The 19,877-nt window shown below is 43.1% G+C and overlaps 1 protein-coding gene across 1 annotated transcript in view; it reads left to right on the top strand.

Annotated features, from left to right (window-relative positions):
* The window catches only part of LTN1 (listerin E3 ubiquitin protein ligase 1), a 46,468-nt gene extending 26,963 nt beyond the window's left edge, over nt 1-19,505 (top strand). Inside the window, exons 19-30 of the mRNA XM_054577716.1 lie at nt 1,339-1,481; nt 4,814-4,949; nt 5,153-5,297; nt 6,143-6,356; nt 6,805-7,042; nt 7,383-7,457; nt 9,327-9,513; nt 13,207-13,378; nt 14,166-14,386; nt 15,447-15,641; nt 16,731-16,898; nt 17,699-19,505. Of these exons, the coding sequence (XP_054433691.1) occupies nt 1,339-1,481; nt 4,814-4,949; nt 5,153-5,297; nt 6,143-6,356; nt 6,805-7,042; nt 7,383-7,457; nt 9,327-9,513; nt 13,207-13,378; nt 14,166-14,386; nt 15,447-15,641; nt 16,731-16,898; nt 17,699-17,761 (1,957 nt within the window). The 3' untranslated portion in view covers nt 17,762-19,505. The remainder of the gene's footprint in view (nt 1-1,338; nt 1,482-4,813; nt 4,950-5,152; nt 5,298-6,142; nt 6,357-6,804; nt 7,043-7,382; nt 7,458-9,326; nt 9,514-13,206; nt 13,379-14,165; nt 14,387-15,446; nt 15,642-16,730; nt 16,899-17,698) is intronic.
* Nucleotides 19,506-19,877: the final 372 nt, after the last annotated feature.

Here is a 19,877-nt window from a genome sequence, read left to right as displayed (position 1 = left end):
GGGAGGGGCAGTTCTTGGCTATCGCATAGCGTTTGAGTTTTGTGAAATGGAAGGAGTTCTGGAGTATGTTTGCACGGCAGTGTGAATACAAGTGACAGTACCAAAATCTACTCTGAAAAATAGTTAACATGATAAGTTCTGTTACTCATATTTTACCACAATAAAATACCACAGTAAAATATTTCCTTAGAAAAGAAAACTATGACAGAAATACAGTAAACAAAGATTAAAAGGCCTAGTGACAAAATGGAAGAACACATTTGCAAATTAACAAAGAATGTCCATAATATATCAATACCTTCTATTAATTCAAACAATCCAAATTGAAGAATGTATCAAGGATTCGAACAGGAAATTCACAGATGAAACAATCAAAGGTAATTCACTTACAAAATACAAAATATGAAAGGAATTATCTTACCAATCGTAATGGTCAAATAAAGCATATCTGACCTGGTGCCAGGAATTCAAAAGATTCATTAGGTGTACAGCAAAAGAGTCATGTGTACATTTTGTGATGGTTTAAATGGGTTAGGGTTTTTTTTGGAAAGCAATTTGAAATTCAAAATACAGTGCCTTCAAATCCTTTGACGCCGCAATTGTACTTTCAGGGCCCTAGACTGAGGGGTATATGCATGTGGGTTCAAGGACACTGAGTGCAGCCTATTTACAAGAGCAAAAAGGTGGGGAATGAAACCTAAATGTGCAGCAACAGAGAAATAGTTAAGCTATGAGACTGCCATCGTCTGGAATATTTTTGTTTGTAACTTAGTTATGTAGTACATAAAAAATACTAATACGAAGAATAATTCATACCTATGTGTTCTGACACAGAAACACTACAAAGTATAGAAGTGACAGGTAACAACTTGTATACTTTGTATTTAAGCCTAAAAGTGGCAGATAAGAAAACTGTTTAGTATTATGTGATTATGTAAATGAACCCAACTATCTATCTACACACACACGCGCGCACACACGAGTATTAGTTCACAGAGAAAGGACACATGGTACTGTGTAGATCCACAGTGGACTCTTTCAGGAAGCTTAAATGTGTGTTATGTGTATAACGTAAGGCAGTCATAGATGGGGTAAGTTAAATACACTTGTTTAAAAAATTAAAAACGTGTTAAAAAGAGAAAGCAGCAGCAAAAAATAATTATACTTTCATCATTCCAAATTTGCAGTTAGCAATCTCTGCATAGATTCTATTTTTTATATACAATTATTTTATATAGTGGAATGACTAGTCCTTTTGAAATAATCTGAATAAGGAATTTTCTGAAATAACTGCATATTTAGGATAAATATAATTCAGTTTTTCTTTTCTTTGAACAGCTTTTTCCCGCTAACAGAGGGTCATATGCACACCATTCAAAGTCTCTGTCCATTTTTGTCTAAAGAAGACAAGAAAGAATTCATTGCTCAATGTATACCTGCCCTTTTGGCCTGGACCAAGGAAGATCTTTGCAGTATAAATGGTTAGTTTCTTAATAATAAATATTCTATTAATTACTCCTTGAGACATAAGAAGTGCCTCAATATCTACACCCAAACCTAGCAGAGATAAATTAAATTATAGCTGACCTATTCCTGGTTTATACCTTTACTGCATAACAAGCTGACAGTCAATACGATTAGTGTCTTTGGTGAGTGTCCATTCCCATTTTGTCGGGCAAATGCTGCAGCCTTCAGGAGGATTTACAACCATAAATAGCCTCTCTTTAATCATTTCCTTTTCATCTGTAGCTTTTTTTTAAATCCTCATCTGAGGACATGGGTGGGGGGGCAAGAGGAGGCGAGAAACATCAGTCAGTTGACTCTTGAACGTGCCCCGAACGAGGGCTGGATCCGCAACCCAGGCTGTGCCCTGACCGGGAATTAAACCTGAGACCTTTGGTTTATGGAACAACGCTCCAACCAGTTGAGCCATACCAGCCAGGGCTGACTGTAGCTTTTTAGTTCTGCCCCATCCCTTTCTCCCTAGTCAGCCAGTGATGAAACACAGTCAAATGAGGGAAAAGCTTTTGCTGTATTTTAAACTTTTTGGGACACTTTTCCATCTTTAGTTCGTCTGTTTATTGATTGAATGATCACTGTGGAGCGCTGGCTGTGTGTCAGCCCCTTTCATTGAGAAGACAGACACAAAGTATGTCCTGTGGTAGCTGATGTGGCCTCTGTGTGGAAGTGGCAGGAAAGCAGTTTGCAAATCTGTTTTGAGTGTCAGTGGCAGTTTCAGAAAGAGAAATGTTTTGGCTGAATGTTGAAGGGTCATCTTCTGTAGGTCCCATAGTTCAGGAAGGACAGAGTGCAGATAGCTCAGTTTAACTGGCATCAAAGGTCGAAGGTTCATGGCCCAAGAAGACGGGTTCTGAGATGGGAGGGAATGGATCCTAAGGCCTAGATTGTAGGCTGAGTTTGGACTTGAAGTTGTAGAGCTGTTGGACCATATTAGGTAAGAGAGTAGCACGTTTACCTTAGAAAGCCTCCTTTGACAACTGCCCAAGGTGGACGTGAGACGTGAGACTGGGGGAAGAAGACGAGGTAGGAAGCTACTAGATTAGTCTTAATGAGCGGTAAAGAGAGTGTAAATCAAGGCCTAGATGGCAGAGAGGATATGAAAATGAGAGCTTTAGGGCCTAGAATTGAAGGGGCTCTGGGACTATGTCCCATACTGGGGAGATGGAAGCGCCATTAGCCCTTGCAGGAAATTCCATAGGACACCTGAGGATTGGGAGGATGGGGAAGGAGCATACGGGGAGCTACGTTCTAAACGCATGAGATGAAGGTGCCTGTGGAGTAAGTACTCGAATGGAGCCTTTGAGTTAGCCTCACGCTCTTGGCTGGGTAGTGATGCTGCTGTCAAGGTCCAGTTGTCGGTGGTGTGACGTCTGTAAATGAGGGTGGGCTTGTCCAGACACAATACCAAGGGGACATGAGCACAGAATTTAAAGGGTATATGGGAGGGGTGGAGCCTGGAGAATAAGGACAAAAGATAAAAGAGAATCAAAGGAGGAATTTGAAGTAATGCCCATCGCCTGTGTTAAATGCTGCAGAAGGTTACATAAGATTCGGGGCTGAGAATGGGCGTTGGAGTTGGCATTGCTGGAGAGACTCGGGCTGAGAAGGTGGGGGCGAACCGCCTAGTCCGGGGTCTGCTGAGAGGGTGGTAGAAAGAAGATGAGTACTGGAGGTCATGGGGAAGTACATGTGGTGGGGAGGAGGGATGGAAAGTGGAGACAGAGCAATCGGGGCAAGTTCCCAGGAGCAGAGGAGGGAGGCAAGAGCGGGGGACCTTGAACGCCATTGGAAGATGTCTGTTGGGAGGTGTCCTTCTCATAGGTGGTGACTTTCTTCTGAGACAAGGTCAGGCCAGGTGGCAGAGTGCAGATGCCAGTACGGGGTTGGGACCCGCGTACGATCCAGACCGATGAGCTTCAGGTCTCTTCAGGCCGGGCCACTTGAGGAGCGGGAACTGCATTGTAGGCTTCATGAAGGGGCAGTAGAAGTTGAAGTGAGGGAGGAAGCTGCGCCATCAGCCAGCATTGCAGGCATTGCCACGCTGGCACCCAGGGCTCGCCAGGGCGAAGAAATAGCCTTCCGGGTGGGGGGTGGGTCTGGAGCAGGAAGCAGGTGACCCCGCTGCGGGGAGGGGGGGGGGGGGGAGGGGGGAGGGGAGGGGAGGGGGAGGGGAACGGAACCCGACAGGAGCAGGTGATTTCTTCGGCACAGGCTGCACAGAGGGTGGCCGAGAGGTCGGGCAGGGGCGAGGTCGGGCAGGGGCGGGCGGCAGTGTCGGGCCCCTGTGTAGGGCCCTGCAAGAGGGACACTGCAGGGGGCACACGTTTTTGATGTTTGACAACCAGTTTTCTTCTTTCAGCCACACTGATATAACAATTAGCTAACAAATATGGTTAGTTGTTGGAAAATCAGTTATTTCTGGTTATTCAGGGGTAGGCATGAGTAGGTTTACAATTGTGAGTACATGAAACACTTTATTGTATTAGTAATTATTATATTTTCTATACAACAACTGTAAACTGCTTTTGCCTACCCTCTACCTGAGTCTGTTCTACGTAGCCAGCAAGATTTAACAAAAAAAAAACAAAACAGTCCTTTCTCTGCCTGTAAAGGAAGAATAAAGGCATTACACATTCAGCCCTTGAACAGCATGGATTTGAGCTGCATGGGTCCACTCATGCCCGGGTTTTTTCCAATAAATTCACCTTCCCCCTTGTGTACCCTGGTATTTTCCATCTGCAGTTGGGAACCTGCAGTGTGGAGGGCCGTTGTTCTAGGTGACTTTGTATAAGGGGCTTGAGCATCTACAGATTTTGGTGTCAAAGGGTGGGGCATTTTGGAACTGGTTCCCCACAGATAAAGAGAGATGATGGAAGCTTTGGGGGAGTCATCTCCCCCAAATTACATGCAGATTTCCAAGTGCATGGGGGTCGGTGCTCCTAACACCTCCTCAACCCCTGGCACTTCTCAGGAAAGTTTTGATCTACCTCAAAGGAGACTTTCTTTTTTAGTAGCAGTACAATGAAAAATTTTATAATTTTTTTTGTTTTTAAAAGATTTTATTTATTTACTTTTAGAGAGGGGAAGGGAGGGGGAAAGAGAGGGAGAGAAACATCAACGTGTGGTTGCCTCCCATGTGCCACCCGCACTGGGGACCTGGCCTGCAACCCAGGCCTGTGCCCTAACTGGGAATCAAACTGGCGACCTTTTGGTTCACAGGCCAGCGCTCAATCCACTGAGCCCCATCAGCCAGGGCAAAATGTTTTAATTTTCATTTTGAATTTTACTATAGGAGGTTTTGGACATCTTGCCATTTTAAATTCTTGTCTGCAAACCAGAAGCATAGATGATGGAGAGCTCTTACACGGTATACTGAAAACCCTGATATGCTGGAAGAAAGACCATGAAGATATCTTTCTCTTCAGTTGGTAGGTGATACTTCTGTGTTTGCCTCTCTGTATACAACCTGGACATAGAGTATTTTACAGTCACACTTTGTAGGTAGTAGGATGGTAGACCCTTAAGTCACTCTTTTTTAAAGTATGTAAGATTTAAAATGGAATATTTCTAATACAATGTCTTTGTAATTCTTTCATGCTTTTTGTTCACTTTGCCTTTGTCTCTGTCCCAGTAACCTCTCAGAAGTGAGTCCAGAGATCCTTGGAGTGAATACAGAAATAATGCGATTCCTCTCCCTGTTTCTCAAGTGCTGCTCTCCTCCTCTGGCCGAGAGCGAGTGGGACTTCATCATGTGCTCCATGCTGGCCTGGCTGGAGGTGAGTTCACCTGGCATCTCGTGGCTGCTCCCGGGTCTCCGTGCGTATCTAGGTCCATAGCTGTGGGCCAGCCATGCAACCTAACGATTGTCATCAGCGCCTCTGTGTGTGTGCGCTCCTCGCCAGTGTCACTCTGGCCCAGCCTCCCAAATGCCACTGAGCTCACGTCCGCTCGTCTGACGTGACACCTGCCGCACGGCCCACTAGGCCCAGTCTTCCCATGGCCAGTTTTTTGGACTTTTTGTTTCTAACTTCAGGCGCAGGTGTCACTGTTGCCACAGTAACGCCCCAGAGATCGAGCAGGTTCGGAGGGAAACGAGTGCTCTCAGAGCCCAGAGCAGCTGGCGTGTCCCGGCCACCGGCTCCCGCGCAGCCCCCGGGGCTGGCCGAGTCCGCCTGAATTGGCCTGAATCTCAGTTCCGCCTGCTCTTGCCGAGGTGCTGTGCGATTGGGGTTCTAAACTTGACCTAGTTGAACCTCAGTTTCTGTATTTTAAAGTAATTTAATAATGCCTGATTACTAGGGCTCCTGAGAAGATTATAAATGTGTTTTTAATGTATTTCACTTGGTAACTGGTAATTGGTATGATTTTCTTTTGTAGTTTTAGAAATAAAAAGCATTTCAGAATAGGTAGATTCTAACTTGTAGTATTTAATTTTGAAAAAAGTTATTTTGATGTAAATTATATAAATGTCTCCTGAGACTGTATGTATGTATGTATGTATGTATTTATATTTCAGCTGCTTTTTATTTTAAAATTTAGAGAAACGAGGGGGATTTTTGATTGTTGATTTTTGATTCTCTGGCGGAGGTCCGCTGACCTGTGTAACTTTCGCTTTCTTCAGACAACGAGCGAGAACCATGCGCTGTGCTGTGTCCCCCTGGTCCAGTTGTTTGCCTGTGTCAGCTGTGATCTGGCCTGTGAGCTCAGCGTTTTTTTTGATTCTGCAACTGCAGATACCATGGGCCACCTCCCAGGAAATCTAATCAGTGAATGGAAAGAGTTTTTTTCCCAAGGCATCCACAGTTTGCTTTTACCTCTTTTGGTTACTGTTACAGGCAAGTAAAAAAGGGATATTCATTAATAATGACTTGTCAAAACATTCAAAACATCTTTGGACGTTTAGGTCAAATGGTATAGAATAGTCAAAGAAAGGACTGGAGAGAAAGCCAGGCTGCTCAGGAGTATTATGGGCTCGGTTCATGATAAGAGTTGAAAAATGGCAAGGCATCGAAGGCCTTTGCAAATTAAAGTAACAGCAACTCAGACAATGCAGATAGATCATTTGTAACTGGAACCTCTCTGTCATTTTTAAGAATGAGATGCCAGAAGTCATTGAACAGTTCAGATGATTTGATATTCAGCTCATGTTTGTAGTTGCAGTGGGTTAATGCCTGTCCAGTTATTTCATTTTCTTTAATAACATCTGATTATCTGTGAGTCATTCAAGCTGTATTGCTCATTTTGTTGTGGGATATAACCTTTTTTCCTTTTTGTTACCATCAGGACAAAGCAAAGATACATCTGAAACATCCTTTCAGAATGCAATGCTGAAGCCCATGTGTGAAACATTAACACATATCACAAAGGATCAGCTGCTGAGTCACAAGCTCCCTGCAAGATCAGTTGCTGGGCCAAAAGCGAGCTTGCCGGAGCACCTCCAGACTTTACTGAGTACATTGGCCCCATTACTCCTCTTCAGAGCGCGGCCCGTGCAAATCGCTGCCTATCACATGCTCTACAAGTATGGATTCCCAGTCAGCATTATGGTGCTCTGAGAAATAGAATGTCTGTTTAGTTCTAATTCTTCATCATTGAAAGTGTCAAAGTTAAACAAAAAAACAGAAAAACAAAGTAAACTTGACAATGCATTTTTTAATGACAAGCAATGCGAAGTTTTTGATCTTTTGGTTCACTGTTCTCCATCCAGAATTTACAGTCAGATAGTCCTAGCCATAGGTAGTTGTTTCAGAAAACATTAAAAAATATGTTCATTAATAGATAAGTATTGGTATTTCTGCTCTTAAGCATAAATTTTTAACAATTTAAAATAAAATCATTTAAAATACTGTTCTGATTTCCAGATTGATGCCAGAATTACCACAATACGATCAGGATAATCTAAAGTCAGATGGAGATGAAGAGGAAGAGCCAGCCCTGTAAGATTTTTAATAGTTTGTTTTACTACGTTTTCATAGGCTGTCTCAACTATAGTGACCTCAGGAGACTGGGGTGATGCAGAGGCTCTAAGCACGGAGTACGCTTTTCCCCAGTCTCCTGTAGGATGTCAGTGCATCCTAGAGTTCACCCAAACAGGATTGGTTCTCTTGCATCTTAATTGCTCCTAAGTCCTATTTTCAGTTTGCTACACTTTAGTAAAGAATTCTTTTGGTTCATGTGGTAGCTTTTGTGGTTAAATGTATCAATGGAGCACCCTTTTTTGTGCAAACTAGTGATTAGATGCTGAGAGGAGAATACAGTGTTTAATAGATGTTCTTTTTTTTAAGGAGCTTGCAATCTAAGGTAGAGAGTATTACCTGTAGTAGCGGACAGTATTTGACAGGTGCTGAGAAAAAGGATGGGTAGCATGTTATCGGCCCACCCTGCTGTGCACCAGGATGGGAAGGCTTCTCTTGCAGAAGAGACACTGGTGCTGGGCCCTCCAGGTGAGGCAGTGTGCCGGCAGGGCCAGAAGACCACCCAGGTGAGGGGGACGCCTCGCACAAAGGCGCGGTGGCACAGACGTTCAGGATGTGCTGCGAATGTTGAGTAGTTACCACGTAACTTGTATTTTCATCGTCTTTGTCTTCTTCCATGGGGACGCTAAGCTGTGTGACAGCAGAGATTTTTGTCTCTTATTCTCAGTTATGCATAGCTCCCAGGGTGGCTCCAGCCTAGAACAGACTCATGAGTGTGCTCATTCGTGGAAGAATAAATGAATGAATGTGTGGAGTCAGCGGGGAAGGGGAGGCGGAGCGGAAGACGAAGCTAGAAGGGTACAAATGACATTTTTTAGGATTTGGGCATTATTTGGTAGAAGATGGGATATCACTGGCTGATTATGGTACTAGTATGCAGAAAAAATTGTACACAGAAGCAAACGGGAAGAGAGACTGTTCCAGAATTCGTAACGTGCGTGCAGGCGGTGTGGCAAGGGAGCAGTGCTTGTGCAACCTAGTGACTGCTGCATGGAAGAGAGAGAGGCTGGTGCGTGGCAGGGTGGTGTTGGGGGAGAACACCTGCATGCAGGAGCTGGCAGACCCTGGCATCGGGGCTGGGGGAGGAGGAAGCCTCAGGGAGAGGAACACAGGTGAAAGGAGAGCAGAACTCAGGATTCCCAGCCACCAGGGGTTCACTTGCTGAGAGCCTCTGAGGTTCACCTGAAAGTGTTGATGAGTGCGTAGTTCAGTGAAGACCACGTTAGTTTGCCCTGTCGTGAATTAATGTGAACGTTACATTTCCTGAGAAGACAGAGTCGTACAGTCTCTGCACCGTTGCAGGATGAAGGACCTGGTGGGACGCGGCAGCCCTCGTCCCCGTTAGCTGAGGGACTGTAGTCCTTTTAGCTTGTCTGGGTGTGTGATTTTTTTTTTCATCTATAAAACAGGAAGTTGAAATAGATGTTTTCTAAAAGGGATTTTAAGTGGTAACTTCTAGAGTCTAAATTGTTATAGCATGTTACATACTTTTTAATATATACTTTTAAAATTTACATATTTAAAAGCATTTTATATGTAACGTGTATTATATTCCAATGTATTACATATTATATACTTTATATATAAGTATAATATATAATACATATATTTTCATGTATAAATCATACATATTTACATATTTTGTCTTTCGGGTTCTGTAATTACCATTATTTGAAATTAGGAATTAAAGTTGAATTTATAAAGGGAGGCTTTTAAGTGGTGTTTGGAAAATAGAGAAAGATTTTCTCCAGCCTGTTTGGGGTTTGTACCTGCTGTTGTTTGTTAAGGGTGTGAGTTGTGAGGATGACTGTGGAGATTCCTCATTCTTAGGTCCCCTCCAGTGGCGCTGATGTCCCTGCTCAGCACTCAGGAGGACCTGCTCGACAGTGTTCTGGGGTGTGTTCCAGTGGGACAGATAGTTACGATTAAGCCGCTGAGTGAAGACTTCTGCTACGTTCTGGGATACCTCCTCACCTGGAAATTAATACTTACCTTCTTCAAAGCTTCTTCATCTCAGGTCAGTAAGTATGGGACAGCTTTTGACAGTTTTGTCTTAAGGAAATTTAACTTATTTAAAAATCAGGATTTAGAGAAAGATCTACAAAGTATTACTTTACATATGTAATTTAAGCTATTATCCCTAAATGGTGAAAATATCCTGTAATAATTTGCCCCAACTCTTCTGCAGTCACCAGACATCTCTGTTGCCTCATGTTTAAGAAAGAAGCTTGGAAAAAAATTTTTTTTAATTCTTTTAGGCAGACACTGACTTTAAAAATTTCCATCAAGCTTTGATCAAATCCATTTAATAAAGTATGTGGCTTCTTTGACAGGTCAATATCAAAAGACTTCTTTTATCATTTCATATTGAAAGTGTATGGTGTTCATTTCTGAAGTGATTTTTCAGAATGCTTAAGTTACAGTTATATTGTTGGGAATAACCCATGTCTTGGTACAAATATGTCAGCATGTGCATGTTTGCATTCACAGCTGTGAGGGGAAAGTCAGGTTAAGGAGACAGCAAGATCTAGGTGTGGAAACCCTTTGTTTCTCTCCAGGCTTGCAGGGTGACTTGAGCTAGTTTTATTTGCTGATGATAAACTTCAAGAGCTCGCTGTTGGGCTTTTACATTTGTTTGTTTCCTTTTTTTCTTTTTAGCATTTATTTTTATTGTTCTATTACAGGTGTCCCAGGTTTTCCCCTTTGCCTTCCTCCTCTCAGCCCACCCCCTGCTCCCACAGTCAATCCCCCGCTGCTGTCCATGTCCATGGGTCATTCATACATGTTCTTTAACTAGTCCCTTCCCCTTCCTTCCCCCATACCACGCCATCCCCCGCCCCGCCCCGCCCCGCCCCGCCCCGCCCCTGTCGTCCAGATCCAACTCCCAGCCACTGTCTCCGTTCCTTGTTTCCATGTTACTGGTTCTATTTTGGTTGTTAGTTTATTTTGCTCATTAGATTCCTCTTATAAGTGAGATCATATGGTACTTGTCTTTCACTGACTGGCTTATTTCACTTAGCATAATAGTCTCCGGTTCCATCAAAGCTGTTGCTAAGGGTAGGAGTTCCTTCATTCTTTCTGCTGCATAATATTCCATGGCATAAATGCCATAGGTTTTTGATCTAGTGATGGGCACTTAGGCTGTTTCCAGTCCTTGGCTATTATAAATAATTCTGCTATGAACATTGGAGTACGTAGGTTCTTTTGAATTGGTATTTTGGGATTCTTAGGGTATACTCCCAGCAACAAAATCACTGGGTCAAAAGAGAGTTCCATTTTTAATTTTTTGAGAAAAAAAATTAAAATTCCACACTTTTCCACAGTGGCTGCACAAGTCTGCTGCATTTGTTTCTTAAAATATTGTTGATGTCAAAAAAACTTGCAGGAAATTGAGGCCAGTAAGTATAGGAATTTTGGTCTTGTCATTATGTATTCAGAAATTTGAAAAGTGGTCCTGTTCCATCTTATTCATTAAACCAGAGTGTGGAAGGGTGGGGGACAAAGGGTCACACGGAGCCCGAGCTGAGCCCAGAGCCAGAGCAATGCGCCGAAAACACTAATTTGGCAGGTCCTGTAAATGAAATCTAGGTGAATCCTGTAACAGGATTTTTAAAAAAGTAAACTTTAATTGGTCCTAAATCTGGGTTATTTTTAACTTCCTTTTCAAAAAACTCCTAGCAAGTCAGATTGAACTAAATCCAAAGCCGTGTGTGTGATTGCTTTACTGAGGTGTATTCCATGTACCATCAAATTTACTTGCTTGAAATGTATAGTTAGGTGTTTCTAATATATTCACAGAATTTGTGCAACTGTCAGCACTGTGTAATTTTAGAACTGTTTTTAACACTCAGAAAGGAAACCCTCACTCATTTGTAATCACTTCCCATTTCCTCTCAAACCCTCCAGCCCCTGGTAACTACTAATCTGTGTTCTGTCTCTGGAATTGCCAATTGTGGACATTTCCCACATGTGGCCTTTTGCATCTGGTGTATTTCACTTAGCATAGTGTTTTCAAGGTCCATTCATGTTGCAGCATGTGTCAGTACTGAATTCCTTTTTATGGCTGAACAGCATCATCACATGTTATTTATATGCCACAAAGTGAATGTAACATGTTCATCCATTAATGAATACTGAGGTTGCTTTCATTTATTGGTGATTGTGAATGAAGCCACTGTGAACATTCATGTATAAATTTCTGTGTGGACATGTTTTCTCTTGTGTTGTACACCAAGGAGTGGGATTGTTAGGTAAATATAAATGTTTTTAAAAGCTCATTTGAGATATATGATTTTTTAAAATTCTCCTTTTCTTTCTACTTTCTATTTAGAAAAATGTCAAAGTTATAGAGAAGTTGAAAGAATAATTCAGTGAAGTCACATACCCTTTTCCTGCAGTCACACATTTGTAACATTTGCATGCTTTCTCCATATTAACTTTTTTCCTGCTGATCTGTTTGAAAGTAAGTTGAAGATACCATGATGCTTTCTCAAAAGTCTTTAAACATGTATCTCCTGAGAACAAGGGTGCGTTTATACATAATTGTAATATAATTTATTACACTCCAGATTATTGGATGCAATGACACTAATTTGCATTCACATTTCTAAGTCCACGTCCTTTGCAGTTTTCTTTTCCTCTCTGTGGAGGATTTAGTCAAGGACCATCGTGTGTTTCCTTAGCCTGTAACTCCCCATCTTTCTTCTCCTTGTTGTCACTCAGCAGGTCATTGGTTCTGTAAGACTGTCTTACAGTCTGGATCTTTCTGACTGTCACCTCATGATTAAATGCTGGCTAGTTTTCCACAGGTGTGCTGTTGCCTTGTGAAGTGTCCTCATTGTCTTACCTCGGTGGGGCGCAGAGTGTCATTATATCCTTTTTTTTGGGAACCCCGAGTTTGGTTTCTTGGTAAAGGTACTATCTGTCAGAATTCTCCATTGTAAAAGTACATCAATCAAGATATTTTAAGAATTCCAAATCCCACGGCTTGATCCTTGTATTTGAGCACACATGGTATTTGGAAAATGGTGCCTTTGTACTGTGAGGAGCTGGGAGAAATCACAGAAAAACAGGTACAAAGAGTTGAAGTATCTGTGTGAGCCCATGAAAACCACAGTGTCACCGAGGGACAAGCGCTCTAAAGTCCGGGCCTCCCAGGGGCCCACAGTGCACGCAGTAGGGCCAGGTTTTCGTAGTTTAAGAAAGAAACCAGAAATCCATATGTTTGTTGAAATTTCCTGATTTATAAAACGACATTTTGAAGTACTGGGTGGCGCACTCTGTCCTGAAGGGAGGATGGAGTGTTTTTTATAGGGTGGATTGGCCAAGAAAACAAGGTAGTTTTAGGCACGATTTTGAAGGATGAAGTACTGTGGTGTCTAAGGAATGTGTGGAAGATGGGATGGTGAACGAGACCCCAGGGGAGGTGACTGTGTGAATAGGGAGGCAGTTTCAGGAGGATGTTGGCAGCAACACGTCACACCATGAGGGGATAGTGACAGTGTCTGCTTGTTCCTGAGGAGAGAAGGTGATGCCAGCCTTCTGCAGAGAGAACATGGCCTCTCTGTTGTGGGACTCTTCTACGTAATTCTCAGTGCTCATGTTAATAATTTTTATGGTTGTGTTGTGCTATCTGTTATACTTTGTTTTGTTCTTATCTATCGATTCTCTTGGTTTAGTGGATTACTAACACACATTTGCTTTCCACCAGCTTCGGGCTCTGTATTCGATGTACCTCCGGAAGACAAAGAGTTTAAATAAACTGCTCTATCACCTGTTCAGGCTCATGCCAGAAAATCCGACCTGTGCAGAGACGGCTTCTGAGCTATCCAGTAAGGAACCTAAGACCTTCTTCACGGAAGAGCTCCAGTTGAGTATTAGAGGTCAGTGATGGGGGTTGGGGGTGTGGGTGGGTGTGTGTGTGTGTGAACCTGGACACAAGGTTCACACCTGATGGTGGGACACAGCCCCAGCCGTGGGTCCAAGTGCAAGGATTTCCATGTTTCTCTCAGGAAATACAGTGAGATCTGTGGGTAAGTTTGTTAAGAATTTCATGTTTTTAAAGCCTCTTTTGTTGAGACTTATCTTTTATTCTGTAAACAAGTATTTGTTATGTGATAATGTTCTGTAGGGGAAACAAAGATGAGTAAAATGTATTTCCTTCACTGTGGGAGCTCAGACTTTAGCCGAGGGGACAGGCATCTAGCAGTATTAGTGTGTCACCATTGATCCCCAAGGATAAGTTTTTAAATACCTTTTAGCTCTAAGGGTGGGGCACTGAGGCCGAGCTGGGGGTCCCAGGACCACCACAGACAAAGCAGTGATGCTAGGGGGTGAGGGAGGCCAGGCTGATTTTGTTTTTATTTTCCCTTTTTAAAATATATGTTTCCTATTATTTGTGACTTTTCATGTGAAATATAAAATGCTGTTTCTAGGCAGATTTTTCAGTGTCTGTTTGGACCATCGTTTACTTTTTTGTTGCCATTCTAATGGTTCATTTTAAATGTGTGGGGAAGAGGCAATACTGGAGAACCGCAGTGTCTTTGGTGTGTGTGTTTTGTGAGCTCAGCACTCATGCTGAGGAATTGGGATTTTCTAAGGAAAAGACCCCTATTAGTCTGTTATTCCATGTACGAAGTACACGTTACTCAGAATCTGCCTTTTCCGCAGAAACGACGAGCCTCCCGCAGCACATCCCGCACCTGGCGTGCGCCGTCTACCACATGACGCTGAAGGACTTGCCCGCCATGGTCCGGCTGTGGTGGACCAGCAGCGAGAAGCGGGTCTTCAACATCGTGGACAGGTTCACGAGCAAGTATGTCAGCAGCGTGCTCTCCCTGCAGGAAATATCCGCGGTGCAGACCAGCACGCAGCTGTTCAACGGCATGACGGTGAGCACTCCCGGGGGTGGTTCTGGGAAAGCGGTTTCAGGTGAGGAGCCCGCCGCCTGTGGTGTGCGCGGCCGCGGGGTCATCTGGTTGTCGCGTGTCCGGCCCAGCGCGCCTTCAGCGCGGGGAGCCCCTGACGCCGCCCCCTGGGCCGGCCGCGGGGTCGGCGGCCGCGGGGACGGAGAGACAGGTCCCGGGTTTCGCGCTAGAAACTGCACAGGCGCGCCCACGCGGGGCGGCCGCCGTGAGGGGAGCCGGAGTTCGCTGGCGGAAGGGCGCCTGGCGCAGAGAACACAGCGGGGCTCCTGCAGGCGGCCTGGGCGGAGTCTCCCTGCGGGCGCGGGGGGAGCAGGCCCCGCTGTGAGGCGCTTGGGATGGGCCTCAGGGGACGGCCTGAAATGCTGTGCCTGTTTACTCCTGAGGAGGTTCCCGCGAGCCGGCGGGGGGGGGGGGGGGGAGCGGCGGGAGCGCTGAGGCTTTTAGCGCGGGAACGGAAGGGGAACGGAAGGGGAACGGAAGGTCGGAAGCTTCGTGAGGGCGTCCCTGGGGTTCGGGGGAGCCTGCCGGACTGTGACTTCCGGCTGTGAACTCGGGAGAGCTCTGCGGTCCAGAAGGACTTGGGAGACATCCAAGTACGCAGCGCTTGATTCCCCGGGAGATGAGGAGCAATTATTCTCTCATTTCTATTCAAAACCTACTAGTATGTGGTAAACCTAATATAATATACTGTTTTATGAGCAATGTATTTCTTGTAAAACAAACTTTGTCCTCAAATCGCTGCCCTTGGCGGGCCTCCGCCCAGGGGTTCGGCCGCGCGCTGGCCCCGGGGGTCAGCCCCGCGGGCTGGGGGGCGGGGGGCGGCTTCCTGGGGACGGAGCCCCGCAGACACGGGGGGCGGCTCTGTGTCCGGTATTCCTGAAATGCGGCGGCCAAGCGCATGGGCGTGCTTGCCTGTGTTTCCTTTGAATGAAAACCTGCACTGCTACCAGTCAAGCTATCAAAATGATTTTTGAATAAAAGAAAGAAATTTGGGAAAACGAGTATTACCGTTCGTGTGTTGCAGGTTAAAGCCCGAGCTACTACTCGAGAGGTGATGGCTACTTACACCATCGAGGACATCGTCATCGAACTGGTCATACAGCTGCCGCCCAACTACCCGCTGGGCTCCATCACCGTGGGCAGCGGGCGGCGCGTGGGCGTGGCGGTGCAGCAGTGGCGGAACTGGATGCTGCAGCTGAGCACCTACCTCACCCACCAGGTGGGTTTTCCCGCCCGGGGGCTGCGGCGCGGCTGCCGGCGGCGGTGCCCGCTCGCTGCTGCGGTGGAGCCGGCAGGGCAGTGCCGGCGATGAGCACAGGTGCTCCGCCTACGTGACTCGGTCTGTCAGGCTGGTTCAGGCTTGAAGGCTCTACAATTTTCTTTTTCTGATGTTTGAGAAAAATTGGTTTGACTTCATTGATATTATAGATGATGTAGAAGAAAAATACATGGTATTAAGGAAATTGAGAGGGAATTTTTTTTGTGTGTAAGATGCTGGACAAATGAATGTCTTCTGAGCTACTTTTACTCTTAACATTTCAACTCTTTTTCTATGATTATAGACATTCTAGTACTTTCAAAGACCTTTGACTTTTAAACAACCTGTAAGTCTTTTCTAGTTTTGTTTGCACATTGTGAACAATGCACACTAAAGAAGAATTATTTTAAAGTAAATATATTTAGCCCAGGCTAGTGTGGCTCAGTGGAGTGAGTATCGGCCTGCAAAGTTAAAGGTCACTAGTTCGATTCCCAGTTGGGACACATGCTTGGGTTGCAGGCCTGGTCCCCAGTTGGGGGCATATAAGCAATGTTTCTCCCTTTTTCTCCCTCTCTCTAAAAATAAGTAAATAAAATCTTAAAAATAAAATAAATGTAATCACTAATTTGTAGCTGGAACAAATCAGCAGCTGCGAAAGTGAGATGATTAATTATTTTAGTTAAAAATTAGGAGAAAATCAAAATGATTGAATTGGTAAAAGAGTTTCACCAAGCACAAGTTGAGACTATCTAATCCTTGTAGTATTTGTCCAGAAGCCTTTTTCTCATCTGTCTTTACTGGAGAAAGATTATATTTCATTCCTAAAACTTGGGTGGTCATTTTTTAAAATATATTCTTTATTATATATTTTTTCCATTGGGTGGTCATTTTAAAAACTAACATTCATAAAACTAAAAGATATAAATATAGTGAAACAGAATTTATTCTCTCCAAATTATATCTCAACTTTAAAATTTTTGAAGTTAAATAAAAATAATTTGATTTTTTTTTTCAGTGTATATTTACTCTTTTTTTTCTTCTTGTTAACAGAATGGAAGTATTATGGAAGGCTTAGCATTATGGAAAAATAATGTGGACAAACGCTTTGAAGGTGTTGAAGATTGCATGATCTGTTTTTCAGTCATTCATGGTTTCAACTATTCTCTTCCCAAAAAAGCCTGTAGAACATGCAAGAAAAAATTCCACTCAGCCTGCTTGGTGAGTCTAAAAAGAAATTAATGTTTATTGTTTTATGTACATTATAAATCTATGACATCTAAATTTGGAAAAGAAAACAAAAATAACTTCGATTGTATGTAATGGGAGACATGTTAAGATGATTTTTGAAAGTCTGTAAGAGGTAATTAGTAAATTACTAAGAATGACAGCATCAGGGCTGGCTGATGTGGCTCAGTGGATTGAGCACCCGTCTATGAACTGGAAGGTCACAGGTTCTATTTCTGGCCAGGACACATACCTGCATTGCAGGCCAGGTCCCCAGTTGGGAGCACATGAGAGGCAACCACAGATTGATGTTTCTCTTCCTGTCTTTCTCCCTCCCTTCCCCTCTCTGTAAAAATAAATAAATCTTAAAAAAAAAAAAAAAGGAATGGTAACATCAAAGCATTTTAGTCATTGGGTATTTCTAATACAGCTCTCAGCATTCAAAATATAGGTGGTCTTGTAAGATCTAGAAGTAGACTGAAAAATTGGAGCTGAGGGTAAACTGGCATCAGAGCTCAGGGCTGTGAGACCCTCACGCTGACGTTCCATTGTTCTGCCAGAAGCCCTGCATCCCCATCTCTGCCTTTGGCCTGGGCACCTGAGCCTCGGTGGGCAGGACTGTACTCAGCCTCTGAAAGTGAGGCTGAGTTGTGTTGATGTAGAGATGAATGGGAGGAGCAAGAATTTCAATATTCTCTCTTTTTTACTGTAGCATTTTAAGGATACTTTTAAATGTGTATGTAAAATGCACCTTTAAAAAGTTGTTTTAACATTTAGAACTTTTTTTCTTCCAGTACAAATGGTTTACTTCTAGCAACAAATCCACGTGTCCGCTCTGTCGTGAGACCTTCCTCTGAGGTGTCTTTCCCATTGGAAGGACACCTGCGGGACAGCAAGGGCAGGGCCTTGGCTCCATCCTTCAGGGCTGCGGGGAGAGGCCAGCGAGTACCCGGTCTACAGGATCAGCCCTGGGAAACCACTCTGGTTAGTGTGATGGTCCGAACAGCCGGCCACTTGCCTTTAGATGGCTTTGTAAATGTTTGGAATCCTTTTCTTTTCCATATGAATATTACATATTTGAGAGAAAATATTTATATTAATAGTTTAATCTCTTTGTATATTTAAAAATAAATATGGAAAAATCCTAAATTACAGATTTGGAATTTGTGTAAACATTGTATTGATCTATATTCTAGGAACAGTCCAATGAGGCAGATGAATTGAGAGGAGTGATTTATACCTATCACTGTTTTAGGACTTATTTATTACTTAATGACAACAGAATTAATTAGTATTCTGATATTTGTAGATTATTTTAATGATAAAAATGACACTGAGCTATTAATATAGCTTATCTTAAGCTATTTGAAGCATGCTCTGAAATCCTGCATATAAGAGTAGAAACTTAACTTTACAGTGCCTCCATTTATTAAGGGTTGTAAAATTCAGAGAATTACATTCATGACACTGAACTGTGCTGGGGAGGAAGACGTACCATGTATTAGTGAAATCTGAACTGCAGACTTGTCTGTGAATTTCGTATTCAGCTGAGTTGAGGCTTCGAGAGAATAGGAAGTAATTAGATTATTTAATTCACAAAGCAGAGTGGTAGTTACTCCTCTGTGGACAGAGAGGTAAAAAAATGAGTATTTAGGAAGCTTAAGATGGGGGGAAAAACACAAAAATGTTAAAATGCTATAGACAGCTTTCAATTTGGTAAGTGAATTTCGCTATTCTTAGTTGGCCAAAGTTACTTTAAATTAGATTTAAGGGAGCTAATTTTTCCAGCCATGTTAAGAATTTTTGTACCAAGTGAAATGTATAACTGGCTGAAGTGGAGCAGGCGAAACCTGCGTTTGGCCAAAGCACTGTTACCTTTAGAAATTGTACCCAGAATACACACTGTGGAAGTTTGGAACTTGGAACAGTATTATTGTGGTCTTCCATCCGTGGGAAATACCAGCCTATCTAATAGCAGGGTTTCCTGAAAGATCAGCTCATCACCTCTGTTACAAATGTTTAATTGGCAAAAAGCAACTCATGTTAAATAAAAGAACTGGTTACCATCAAATGGGTACAATGGTTATTATTCAAATAGTATGAGTGTGGTCAGAGTATTGTCGTGGAGAGTGAAGTATTGCAGGAGTTACAGATCTCTGGAGTTGTGTTTGCAGGCAGTGTCCTGCCCAGCACCAGCTCCTGGGTGTTTTCTGTAGTTATTACCTTAAGAGCCTTGAGGCTCAGAGAGCAGTAAGTGATGTACAGATAGCAAATTTCTACTACCTCTTCTTAACCTCTTCATTAAAATCTTCTCTCTTCCTATGTCTCTGTCTGACACAGTAATAATCCCAAAGGATTGTGGTACTTCTCTGTGAAAGTTACACGCTTTTTCTTTAATAATTGTTCTGTAATAAGAGTTTGTCTTCAGCTTTTCTAGTATTGCTATGCCCTGGCTTCTGACCCAAATCCCAAGTAGAAAAGTAAAGGGAGAGGTGGAACATTGTTTTCCATTGGAGGGCAGGGTTTGGGCGCCGGTGTCTTGTGAAACCTGTGAGAAGGTGGGACACCCGTCCTTCACACTGAGGCTTGTGAACACATATATTGGAGGGTTGTAAATACACATGTAAAGTGTGTTGCTATTTATGTGCTAAAGAGAAAGCTTTCCAAAACAAGACTGAGATTCAGAACACTACAAAAAAGTTTTATTTATACACCTTTGACGAGTCTAGAGAGCATCTCTAAAAATTCAGCATATAGACATTTTAAAATTGCATGAGACTTAAAGCCCATTATCAAAATTATTAAAACAATGTAAATTGCAAATTTCAGAATTTATCTTTCACTCTTATCACATGCTCTAATGTATATACCTAAGTTTCTGAGGCTTAAATAGTTAATGTTATTACTACTTTTTTTAAGTTTTAATACGTTTTTTGCTGTGAATAATTACTGTTATTGTTATATCATGTGTCC

Source organism: Pteronotus mesoamericanus, unplaced genomic scaffold (assembly GCF_021234165.1).
Source record: "Pteronotus mesoamericanus isolate MK-2021 breed Mesoamerican mustached bat unplaced genomic scaffold, CSHL_Meso_final contig_116, whole genome shotgun sequence".
NCBI lineage: Eukaryota > Metazoa > Chordata > Mammalia > Chiroptera > Mormoopidae > Pteronotus > Pteronotus mesoamericanus.
The sequence above is the reverse complement of the archived record's forward strand: the minus strand, read 5'-3'. Positions and strand labels throughout refer to the sequence as shown.